The sequence below is a fragment of the Ranitomeya imitator genome, chromosome 5, assembly GCF_032444005.1.
Source record: "Ranitomeya imitator isolate aRanImi1 chromosome 5, aRanImi1.pri, whole genome shotgun sequence".
Classification (NCBI taxonomy): domain Eukaryota; kingdom Metazoa; phylum Chordata; class Amphibia; order Anura; family Dendrobatidae; genus Ranitomeya; species Ranitomeya imitator.
The window spans coordinates 587,823,458-587,837,101 of NC_091286.1; the positions used below are offsets into that span (position 1 = coordinate 587,823,458).

The 13,644-nt window shown below is 41.1% G+C and overlaps 1 protein-coding gene across 1 annotated transcript in view; it reads left to right on the forward strand.

The window, feature by feature from the left end:
* EPHB1 (EPH receptor B1) overlaps positions 1-13,644 on the forward strand; it is a 417,321-nt gene that overhangs the window by 360,093 nt on the left and 43,584 nt on the right. The window contains exons 7-9 of the mRNA XM_069727937.1: positions 2,600-2,762; positions 10,726-10,834; positions 11,959-12,023. Coding sequence (XP_069584038.1) covers positions 2,600-2,762; positions 10,726-10,834; positions 11,959-12,023 — 337 coding nt within the window. The remainder of the gene's footprint in view (positions 1-2,599; positions 2,763-10,725; positions 10,835-11,958; positions 12,024-13,644) is intronic.

The window sequence follows — 13,644 nt, forward strand, 5'->3', positions numbered from 1 at the left end:
TATAAACTAGGGGAACTATAGGATTTTGTAAATGGGGGTCTCTGGGGGCCTTTATGACCTTCTATGATTGTTTTGTTTTATAGAATAAAATTATATACTGGAACTCACATCATTACTGTGAATTTCCTCTCATGAGTGTCTGGACACCGTCCATTGATCTGCAGTTATCAGCCTTTCTTTCAGACAATACGTTGATTCCTCCCTGTTTGGCTGAAATTACAATACCAGTGATTAGATTTATTGTCTCTGCTCTGCAAGTGAAGAAATCCCAATTAATACATGAATCACCTGTTACAAGTAGAACCACATTTTGCATTTTTTTTGCAGCTTATTATTTGCTGGTTTTGTCTGCGGTGCACAGTTCTGGCAGCCATAATGTGTGAAACAGATAAGTGTAAGAGCCAATAGGAGGCAGACGGATTTCAGAAGCTGGAATATAAGGCGATCATGCTGCTCCAGCGCTGAACCTAAGCTTCTTGTAGAAGTTTCACTGCATTAAAAAATGTGTTTTTTTAGGAATCAACAGTAAATTTTAAATGTCTTAGGAAATATGATTTTTTTTTAAATATTAACACTGATTCTGGTATGACAGCTCAGCTCTATTTGCCTAAATAAATCTAAGATGCAATACCACCTATGACCACAGAACTATAGTGGCGCTATATTCTATGCTATTCTCATTGCTTGGTTATATAAATACTTTGGTACATTTACTGCAGTCAAGAAAGCCACTGAACAAATATCAAATGCTGAGGAGGGTGTTGGACATTTTGTGCTCTGTCTTTTAGAGAGTACTTGTCATTCTAGGTGACTTTTCAGAATAAGATGTGTTTGTGTGAATGAGGTATAGCACCATTTTTGGCCATTATAGAATTTGTCTAAAACACAAAAATTGAACCAGAACATGTGTTGATGTAAGTACAACGCCGCATAGGCGTGCGTTCACACTGTAGCCATTTAACAAACAGAACCTAAGATAACTGTTAACCAAGTACCCTATGGTATTTACATGCACTTTTACCATTTATTAACTTACTAAAGAGTATTTGCTCATTTTGTTTTTAGCTTAGGTTTTATTATATAACTTGTGTCTGCATTTTTTAGATGTCTACCTCCGCAGGCTCTATCTATATTTTGCAGTGGGCACTGAACTAGTGGGAGGAGTCCACAGTCTATTTGCTATTATGGCTCCTCAATACATGAAGGATTGCTGCTCACCTATGTCTGTGTAGCACATGATCAGAACCAGCAGCAGCATGAAGGTTATTTTATAGTAGTACTGAGTAGTGTAGTTGTGAATCCAACACTTACTACCAAGCAGCAGCACTGTTGGTGTATGTCTGTGCCTATCACTTTTCACTTGTGATAGCTCCTCTATACTGCACAAACATGAAGGATTGCTGCTCTCCTGTCTCTGTGTAGCACATAATCAGAACCAGCAGCAGCATGAAGGTTATTTTACACTAGAACTGAGCATTGTAGTTGTGAATCCAACACTTACTACCAAGCAGCAGCACTGTTGGTGTATGTCTGTGCCTATCACTTTTCACTTATGATCGCTCCTCTATACTGCACAACCATGAAGGATTGCTGCTCTCCTGTCTCTGTGTAGCACATAATCAGAGCCAGCAGCAGCATGAAGGTTATTTTACACTAGAACTGAGCATTGTAGTTGTGAATCCAACACTTACTACCAAGCAGCAGCACTGTTGGTGTATGTCTGTGCCTATCACTTTTCACTTATGATCGCTCCTCTATACTGCACAAACACGAAGGATTGCTGCTCTCCTGTCTTTGTGTAGCACATGATCAGAACCAGCAGCAGCATGAAGGTTATTTTATACTAGGACTGAGCATTGTAGTTGTGAATCCAGCGCTTTCTACCAAGCAACAGTACTGTTGTGGAACATCTGTGTCTATCACTTTTCACTGTGCTGCTCTCCCATCTCAATAGAATTAATACACAGCTGTGATCTTGTTCCGCTATTGTCTTGGTGAAGAGGATTTCAGATATTTTTCAGAATTAATGATAAATTCAGAAGATGGGGAGAAGTGGCCCATAAGAGGAGAAAAAGGCCTATGTATCTAATAAGATATACTATTTTTTTTAGATGTATCAGTACTATTGATTTATGTAATGTTAGTTAAAATGACAGTGACCATATAGAGAAAAAAATAGGTGATTGAGAAGTTATTAGAAAGTCCGCTAGGTACTCTAGATCAGAGGTCCCCAACTCCAGTCCTCAAGGCCCACCAACATGTCATGTTTTCAGGATTTCCTTAGTCTTGCCCAGGTAATAATTGCATCACCTGTGCAATGCAAAGGAAATCCTGAAAACATGACCTGTTGGTGGGCCTTGAGGACTGGAGTTGGGGACCCCTGCTCTAGATGTCCTAGTAGTCCATGTGTGGCAGACATTTGTGTCTTCCTGATGGTCATTTCCCCAAGCACAGAATGTGACGGAGCAGAGCTGACTTTTGATGAGACATACAGATTACAAGTTTCAGTACTAATAGGATGTGACATTGCCAAGAAAGTAACTTGACATTACTACCGTATTTATTTTTCTCAATGGCCTATATTTCTTGTTCTCTTTAGGATCACAACGAATTTAATTCTTCTATATCCAAAAGCCAGACAAACACAGCAAGTATAGAAGGACTAAGGCCAGGAATAGTCTATGTGGTGCAGGTCCGAGCACGAACTGTGGCAGGCTATGGGAAATACAGTGGAAAAATGTGCTTCCAAACCCTGACTGATGGTAAGTGCAAATATCAGAGCTCAGCACCTAAACAACACATTGTCCTAACGCCATCCAGATGCTCATGGTGGAAGGAGACGCATGTGCTTATGTAACTGGAGATATGATATTATAATAGTGGACATATAACTGGAGCAAAAAAATTATATCAAGAGACCACATCGGAGCGTAGGCTGCAACTGTTCTGCCGGTTGTCCTGTTATTCTCCCATCGATAAGCCATGGCCACACAAGGCCCATTCATACAATAAATTTACACAAGACAACCAGAATGTGGGTAAAAATGGCCGTGTTATTTATTTTAGAGTTACTCAAAATTTCCATAACATAAAATTTGATCTTAAAATTTCAATCTTAAAATAACCAGAAGTTTAAACCGTTATCATAACCAATCCACCCATAAGGGCAATTTACCTCACAAAATAACTTAACACGACAAGGTAGCCCTGAAACAGAGGGAGGGTGGGCGGGGTCTTTGGTTTCTTCAGTTCACCGACGACTGAGGTGAAATTCAAATCTGAGGGCTTTTTATAGCCCTGAAAAAGCCCGCCAATACCGGCGTTAACCAATCAGGAACCGTGCTTGAGCGCCGAAAAAACACCTTCAAATACTGGTTTCAACTGCTTCTAGCAAAAAACGCCAAAGCTTACCTTTAACCCAATATTATCATAAATACACATGACACAAAATTAAAGCTTTCCTTCAGAGCCTGTGAGGCCATGAGACCCCCCCTATAATTTTAATATTATTGACGGGGAAGGGCTAACATTAGTCGGAGATTGGAGACTTTCTGCATGCAACTGATTTTTGTTGAGAAAAATGAGGCTTGCTGCTCATTACCTGTGGTCTATGTTTTGGCTGATATCAGGGTCTCCTAGACCATGATGTTGGTGGCTAATTATCTATATCTGCACATATGGTAAAAGATTTAACCTGAGGACGCAACTGGGAAAGCAGTCCGGAGAGCAGTCCCACCTTGGGAGCCATAAATGTGGTGGTCTACACTGTTTGTACACCAACACCATGGGCAGCAAAGGGCTTATATAATAACATTTTGGGAAGTGGGGACTAGGAGGAAATGATGGGCTAAGAAATGAGGCGACCTGACATACCAGTAGACACCAGATTAGACCATGTTGTATACAACAAATTTAGCAATGGAGTTCTAAGTTTTTGTCAAAAAGCGGCCAACTCCTTTAAGGACACTAGCAAGTTAAACTAGAGAGTCTGCCATACCAGTACACACCAGTTCAGGCCACAGTTTATGAGACAAAATCAGGAGCATGGGTAAGAAATAATGGGTTAGGGTCTGTTTTGCCAGTATGAGGCTATGAGTTTTCATCAGAAAGTGACAACTTAAATTATTGTACACGCAGGGCACCCTGGCTCTCTACACACTATATTACTTGCATTAACTGCATTTTTAAGAATATTTCTTTTAGCCACAAATCTCCAGTGAATTTGGGTGCTGAAAGCCAAACCAGTTCTTACCAGATATAAATATGGAAATCAAAAGATAAGAGTTATTTGTACCGAGGCGAAGATAATATATAACATTTCAATGAAGAAATCCAATGATGTATACAATATATATTATGTCTTCTTTTATAACTATCTACATGTAGGGAAATGAGCAATCTGTATGGGTCATTTGGTTGGTTGCTACCATCAGATTCCATATGAAGAATTGATTGGCATGTTAACGTATTCTGATGTTGGCAATGAAGTGTAAAATGGAACATATATTAGATTTCAAACTACATATGCCTCATTGAATCTGAGTGTTTCATACACATTTCATGCAATGTACACTCTGTGTATTTACATTTAGGAACTTCCCTCCAGAGAACAGGTCCAGAATATCTCATTCTTAGTCCATCCTGCGTAGAATTCTTCTCAGCTCCGTCAATGTTTTATAGTTACATTCTCATTTTCCCTCGACTGCTAAACAATCAAATTTCAACACGTGTGTCCCTGCTTGATAGACATGAGGGTTCTCCTCCAGGAACGGAAACATTTCACCCACGCTGGCATGGGGCACTGCGCCAGGCTATTGCATGCGTAACACTGCTGGGCATCACTCCTTACAGAGTCTGGGCATTAGGAAAGAAGGTAGCTTTGCCAAGAGATGCTGTGCATATGTATTGTTCCAAAGAGCTTAACGCCTTCCCTGCCAATCCTCTATGCACCGTGTGCCCTAGAAAGGTGAGGTGGACATTGGCCAAGACAAAGCAAAGGGGATTTTTTCTTAATGTTTTTACACAACAAAGAGTAAAACAATGGATTCTATGGAATGAGAGAAAGCAAAAGAACGGATAAGAGTTAAATCTCCCACCCTGTCCTGTCTTTCATTTCCGATACCATCTGTCTTTCAGCGTTAATTCCTAAAAGTCCATTACTGATCTCTGAGCTTTTATGAAACATCTGAGTTATCAACACGGAAATATGGTCATCAAAAACAGAACCACCTTTTCCTGGTTGAATGTTCATGAATGTCACAAGTCGTATGGGTTGGACAATCATTTGGGAAGTATTAAACCCAAAGGTCAGGCATCATAGGCCGTGGAAAGTTAAACAGGAGGAAATATAAGGAGGAGAACAAGGGCAGGAAGATAAGATACAGTATGTACAGGAAGACTACAAGGGAGGGAGACATAACCAGTCAATGAGGTGTCCAGGGGATGTCAAACATGTCACTGCCTATTGTGTAATAATATGCAGAAGCAAACAATGGGAAGTGTCTATCTCCAGTGACCCGTAATAACTATTCCTAATTATACTCATCTTAGATTAAATTGATGTTAACAGAAAACTTAGATGGAAGTTTAGTTTATACGGAACCAGGTATTGTTAATGTTGGGACAAAGCTTGGGTGTATTAATTTCTACAAGCCAACTGCAACTGCAGTTATTGGAAAATGTTATGTGTTGCGTAATGGGATCCTAGTTGGCCTAAATTAAAATTTTTACCCATCCATTGAGCTACTTTACTATGGCTTGTAGTTTTGATGCCAATCTTTATGTAAATTACTGTTTAGATGCCCATACATTTGTTTGTCCAACAGCTATGGCCACTAACTTTCCAATACACATTGGAATAGCCTAGCTCGCATTTTTCTGAATGGGGAGGAGGGATTAGGCTTATGCCAGACACCTCCTGTGCCAGTTTAATTCTAGGCAGCCCTGTATACACTAAATAGCCAACCGCTCCCTCTGAAATCATCGGGCCAGGAAAGCAATAATTTAATGTGTACTTATAGTGTCTGCACATTGTATAGGCGCGCACTGATTTGAGCAGGTGGCTTTTCATTCTTCACTTTTCCAATAAACTTCCTTGTTATCAGTCATCAGAGAACCTACTCTATGGAAAGATATTGTCAAGAAAGTTCCCCGAAGAGTTAATGCCCATATATTACAAGGAATTGATTTACATATTTATACAGAACATTATTGATAACCACTAGTTTTGATCCTAGTGGTAATTACTTGGTGCAATTAGGCCTTAAGTGAATCCAACCTTCGTAGTTCTTCCCTTCTTGCTCTATGGTTATATCTACAGTTTTCATTCTTTGTCCTTGAGCCGCCACTTGCAAATTGATTTTTTTTCACCTATAAATGCTCAAAAAAATAAAAAATAGAAAAAATAAAACAATCTCAATCTTGTGTTGATAAAAAATGGATTCAGAACCAACGAAGCGTGCCTGAAACATTTTTAGTCCTTCACTCCTGGGCTAGCTTTTAAAGGGGCAAGTCTGTGTGTATATATGTATATGTACACAGTATATATACACTGCTCAAAAAAATAAAGGGAACACTTAAACAACAGAATATAACTCCAAGTAAATCAAACCTGTGAAATTAAACTGTCCACTTAGGAAGCAACACTGTTTAACAATCAATTTCACATGCTGTTGTGCAAATGGAATAGACAACAGATGGAAATTATTGGCAATTATCAAGACACACTCAATAAAGGAGTGGTTCTGCAGGTGGGGACCACAGACCACATCTCAGTACCAATGCTTTCTGGCTGATGTTTTGGTCTCTTTTGGATGTTGGTTGTGCTTTCACACTTGTGGTAGCATGAGATGGACTCTACAACCCACACAAGTGGCTCAGGTAGTGCAGCTCATCCAGGATGGCACATCAATGTAAGCTGTGGCAAGAAGGTTTGCTGTGTCTGTCAGCGTAGTGTCCAGAGGCTGGAGGCACTACCAGGAGACAGGCCAGTACACCAGGAGACATGGAGGGGGCCGTAGGAGGGCAACAACCCAGCAGCAGGACCGCTACCTCAGCTTTTGTGCAAGGAGGAACAGGAGGAGCACTGCCAGAACCCTGCAACATGACCTCCAGCATGCCACAAATGTGGCTGAGGAAGCAGTAACAATTGCACGGTTGTGGTACATGACCAGGATCCAGACGGGACTTTTGGCACACATGGGTAATTAATTTTTTATTTAATTTCACATGCTGCATTTTTTCACAAGCGATATATGGCGACCTTAATAGCACCATTAGTGTGATTATACCACTGGGTTGGATCACCATATATCAGTATTAGTAGCATTTTTGTGTTGGCAGCACACTTTCTGCCTATTTAAATATACTTTTGATATTTATTGCATTCACTATTGTCCCGTCTTGTGAACTTGGATCATTGGTTGTATCACGGATGTAGTCACAGTATTTTGTAATGATAACTATCTACTATGTACTACTTGGCAACATTATGCATGTTTTTATGTGAAAATTAGTGATAAGAATTTTCAATATATTTTGTAATTTTGCTTACTTTTTGGCCATTTTTTACTCCTGGTTCTCCGGTTTAATACACAAATGTACATGTGTTTGCACAAATGGTTATAAACCGGCTCCATGAGGATGGTCTGCGTGCTCGATGTCCACAGATGGGGGTTTTGCTCACAGCCCAACATCGTGCAGGACGCTTGCATTTGCCGCAGAACACCAGGATTGGCAAATTCGCCTCTGGCGCCCTGTTCTCTTCACAAATTAAATCAGGTTAACACTGAGCACATGTGACAGACGTGACAGAGTCTGGAGACGCAGTGGAGGACGATCTGCTGCCTGCAACATCCTTCAGCATGACCGGTTTGGCAGTGGGTCAGTAATGGTGTGGGGTGGCATTTCTTTGGTGGCTGCACAGCCCTCTATGTGCTCACTAGAGGTAGCCTGACTGCCATTAGGTACCGAGATGAGATCCTCAGAAGCCTTGTGAGACCATATGCTGGTGCGATTGGCCCTGGGTTCCTCCTAATGCAGGGCAATGCCAGACCTCATGTGCCTGGAGTGTGTCAGCAGTTCCTGCAAGATGAAGGCATTGAAGCTATGGACTGGCCTGCCCGTTCCCCCGACCTGAATCCGATTGAACACATCTGGGACATCAGGTCTCGCACCATCCACCAACGTCACATTGCACCACAGAGTGTCCAGGAGTTGGCGGATGCTTTAGTCCAGGTCTGGGAGGAGATCCCTCAGGAGACCATCCGCCGCCTCATTAGGAGCATGCCCAGGCATTGTAGGGAGGTCATACAGGTACGTATAGGCCACACACACTACTGAGCATCATTTCCTTGTCTTGAGACATTTCCACTGAAGTTGGATCAGCCTGTAACTTCATTTTCCACTTTGATTTTGAGCATCATTCGAACTCCAGACCCCTGTGGGATATTAGTTGTGATTTAGGTTCATAATTTTTAGGTTTTATTGTTCTCAACACATTCCGCTATGTAATGTATAAAGATTTACAACTGGAATATTTCAGTGATATTTAGGATGGGGGATTTTGTTGTTCCCTTTATTTTTTTGAGCAGTGTATATATATATATATATATATATGTATATATATATACCGTATATATATATCTCATTGTCATGAATATGATCTGTTGTTCTGTGTAAGCAGCTATCGTGACCACTACTTCACTCCATATCTCCAGTTCTCAAAACTTCCAAGAACATATAAAGCAAAAACAGAAGCGCTGTAGGTGCTCCTCGGGATGCACATGGAGGCGTTTCTGTGATTATAATGGTGAAATAGTGACCGGCATAATTGTAAATGGCCGGTATGTGTCGCAGAGGGAGTCTGCGCTGTAAACCTGAAGTAATGTTGTTGTTCTGGGACCTGTAGTCCCACAAATGTTTGTATAGTTTGTAAAGGGAGTCTTGCACGGTTAGCTGGAAGAGCTGGGCGGGTCTGGCTAACCACACACCACCCATCTATGGGAGTGGTTACAACTGCATAATGTGAACATGGTGTTGTCACATGGTCTCTGTAATGGAGAGTGTGTAGATTCTGGACGGCTTGTGTGTTGGGAGGTCCTGTCTGTGGACTGAATCCCTGAATAGCGCACTGAGAGGCCGTGGATCTGAGAGACTTATGTGTTGGGAGATCCTGAGAGTGGGATCGGATCCCTGAATAGCGCGCTGAGAGGCCTGTATTGGAAGTCCTGGGAGTAGGACTTCCTGAATAGCCCAACCTGTGTTGGAGTTCCTGGGAGTAGTACTTCCTGAAGAGCACATGTGAAGGAGTGTATGCAGAGCCTTTGATGGCATTGCATTAGGGGAGCTACAGCCTGTCTGAGGATCTGGACTGTCAGGTGGCCTAGTGAGCAAGGCATTGTCTGGGATGGTGATCCCAATTCAGCAACTTCCCTGGGAACAAGGACTGACAAGGAGTCAGTGTGTGGAGCAGGAGCTCCAGGAAGGTATCCCAGAGTTGAGGAACTGTGTGTACTGACAGGAGGTCAGTTAATGAACTGTGCGGTCACCCATGGTAACTGGACGGAATAAGGTTCAGCATGTTTAGAGACTGCAACCTAATGTCATCTGTTGGTGCCTATTGTGTTCTATGAAGTATATAACATACTGTGCATAACCTGATTTATGACTGCATAATAAACCGCATGGACTGTTTTTGTGAGAAAAACGTGCCTGTGTGACTGAATCCCGTTGCTAAGCGAGTGTCCCCCAGCACATTCAGTAAGCGCTATCTTACAATATATATGCTGCTACTTTACACCTGGGGCTCACAATCTAAATTCCCCATCAGTATGTCTTTGGGATGTGATAGGAAACTGGAGTACCCAGAAGACTCTCATACATACATATGGAGAACATACAAATGCCTTGTACATGTATTTTGTGAGATTTGATCCCAGGAATCCAGCGCTGCAAGGTTACAGTGAGCCATCGTGCTGACCTGTCCTCATTGCCCTTCCTAGCTATACCCCTTATTGTACTGTTGGCTTCCTCATATGGTGCTGAGGGACCTTTTGGATCACTTTAAGCTCCAGATTCTAAACAGATGTCCTCATAGCCCTTCCTAACTAGACCCCTTATTTGTACATCTGGTCTCATATGGGGCTGAGGGACATTTTGGACTACTTTAAGCTCCAGATCCTCTTTTGGCAGATGCAACCTTTCACTCTCAGAGCTACACCTTTGATGTCCACACCCAATCATACAGCCAGATGTTAATCGTCACCCTCCAAAATGTGAATTACGTAACAGCTTCCTTAGGGCTCCATCGAGAACACCATTGATGAGTTCTTTTACTCTTTAATACTTAGAAATAAGCAATGTCCTCTTATGTTAAATGACATCAGGGGGCATAAAGGAAGCAGGATATGTACATCTTACCATGCGAATCATATGAATATATTTGTACGTACACAAGAAATTACTGAAGATAGGTTTCTGACAGATTTTCTGACCTTTGCTGGGTGAAAAGAGTGGAAGCTCATAATGGAGACTTGACATTTTCTATGGTTCAACATGAATCTCGAAAGGAACATACACATAATAAAGACCTGGACTCGAGATCTAGATTTGTAGGTTCGCTTGCATGCTCTATCTGACTCAAATGATAGGTTATATTACAAAAGGCTGATTGTTGTAGGGCGGCCTGGCAGCGCCCTGTGTAATTTTTCATATTCCGTTTTTTAGAGGATTACAAATCAGAGCTCAGAGAGCAGCTTCCCCTGATTGCCGGCTCGGCTGCTGCAGGCGTCGTCTTCATAGTGTCTCTGGTGGCCATCTCCATTGTTTGCAGCAGGTGAGTTTGCTCCGCTCTCTTTATGTCACTTGATGGGGTCACAGCAGAGGTTTCTTTGTGAGCTTATATAACGGTGCAGTGAAGAACTCTACAATAAAATCTTTCCTGTCTGTTTGAGGATTACATTCCTGATAAATGGTTCTGCTATAGCACTTACAGTAAATATGTATGTAGGACTCTACGGAGTATATGATTTGTTGCATCAGTTCTTCAAACAAAAACAGGCGGGTCTCATCGTTTATCATGGGTTTCCATTAATTATTATGGGATCCGTCTGGTGTCTGTTTGTTTGAACAAACAACTGCTATATGCTGAATTTTTCTCCTTCTGCCCTAAAAAAAATGGAGGCCAGAATCACCCCCTAATATTTAATGGGTCCTCTCTGCTTCACTGATGCAACAGATCACGTATTCCATTTGTATGTTTGTTGAAGCCACAAATTGACGACATCTTAGATATCAGCCCTCTCAAATGAAGCACATTTTAAAATCAACATAAGAAGCTGCAAGAAACAGGCCTTTATTATCAAATTGCTGTAAAGAAGCCACTACTGAGGACCACAAACAAGAAGAAGAACCTTGTTTGGGTCATGCTGCTCCCCTGAGTATTCCTTTTTGTTTTTTTTTAATCTTCCAAACAGTTTCATTGATATGGATTTTTTTTCTATTTAGTGATAAATTTGTGATTTTTTTTTTATAAACGGGGCATGGCTTAGAGAATCCTGTGAGTGCTGCCCTTTTGGTAAAAACTATAAAAATTAGCACAAAATAAAAAGGTCTATATCTCTAAAATTGTATGGCGGATTACATAAAAAAACCTTGCTTAGAGGAGCAGTAGGAAAAAAGTAAGAACAAAAAATGACCAATTTTGATCTTGCGACAAGTCTTCTTTCACAAATATTTTCTAGCTTGTTCCTTCATGGTTTTGCAGACTTCCTTTTGAATCTAAAATGTGTAAGAACAAGAAAAAACACTGCATGAGCAGGTGCGTCCAAACTTTTGACCTGTGCTGTATATACCTGTTTCACATGAAATGCGCTATATGATCGGCCTGATTGTGCCGCTGAGTCCGTTACAACCATTTGCATTAATATTTTTCAAGTCTAGTGTATTTTTGTATTTTAGGAAGAGAACGTACAGCAAAGAGGCGGTGTACAGTGATAAACTACAGCATTACAGCACCGGCAGAGGTAAGATATAGCCATCAGGGACATCATATGTCAGAAGAGTTCAGGCTTATAGTTAAGTATTAATTCCAAGTACAGCAACGCTCAACATTTTTAAAGTGCATCTGACAACATAACACGTATGGGGTCATCCATTCTGTTGGAGGAATCAATAACTATGTGAACTCACTGCCTTCCCAATAAGTGACTCTATATTTCAGCAAAACTAAGTAAAAAGTGGCTGGGCTGCATTAAGAGACTGTGCCAATGTGTGTTAGATATATAGATATATATATATATATATATATATAGAGATAGATATAGATATAGATATATATATATATATATATATATATATATATATATATATATATATATATATATATATATAAAGAAAGGTAACATAGTAACATAGTAACATAGTTAGTAAGGCCGAAAAAAGACATTTGTCCATCCAGTTCAGCCTATATTCCATCATAATAAATCCCCAGATCTACGTCCTTCTACAGAACCTAATAATTGTATGATACAATATTGTTCTGCTCCAGGAAGACATCCAGGCCTCTCTTGAACCCCTCGACTGAGTTCGCCATCACCACCTCCTCAGGCAAGCAATTCCAGATTCTCACTGCCCTAACCGTAAAGAATCCTCTTCTATGTTGGTGGAAAAACCTTCTCTCCTCCAGACGCAAAGAATGCCCCCTTGTGCCCGTCACCTTCCTTGGTATAAACAGATCCTCAGCGAGATATTTGTATTGTCCCCTTATATACTTATACATGGTTATTAGATCGCCCCTCAGTCGTCTTTTTTCTAGACTAAATAATCCTAATTTCGCTAATCTATCTGGGTATTGTAGTTCTCCCATCCCCTTTATTAATTTTGTTGCCCTCCTTTGTACTCTCTCTAGTTCCATTATATCCTTCCTGAGCACCGGTGCCCAAAACTGGACACAGTACTCCATGTGCGGTCTAACTAGGGATTTGTACAGAGGCAGTATAATGCTCTCATCATGTGTATCCAGACCTCTTTTAATGCACCCCATGATCCTGTTTGCCTTGGCAGCTGCTGCCTGGCACTGGCTGCTCCAGGTAAGTTTATCATTAACTAGGATCCCCAAGTCCTTCTCCCTGTCAGATTTACCCAGTGGTTTCCCGTTCAGTGTGTAATGGTGATATTGATTCCTTCTTCCCATGTGTATAACCTTACATTTATCATTGTTAAACCTCATCTGCCACCTTTCAGCCCAAGTTTCCAACTTATCCAGATCCATCTGTAGCAGAATACTATCTTCTCTTGTATTAACTGCTTTACATAGTTTTGTATCATCTGCAAATATCGATATTTTACTGTGTAAACCTTCTACCAGATCATTAATGAATATGTTGAAGAGAACAGGTCCCAATACTGACCCCTGCGGTACCCCACTGGTCACAGCGACCCAGTTAGAGACTATACCATTTATAACCACCCTCTGCTTTCTATCACTAAGCCAGTTACTAACCCATTTACACACATTTTCCCCCAGACCAAGCATTCTCATTTTGTGTACCAACCTCTTGTGCGGCACGGTATCAAACGCTTTGGAAAAATCGAGATATACCACGTCCAATGACTCACCGTGGTCCAGTCTATAGCTTACCTCTT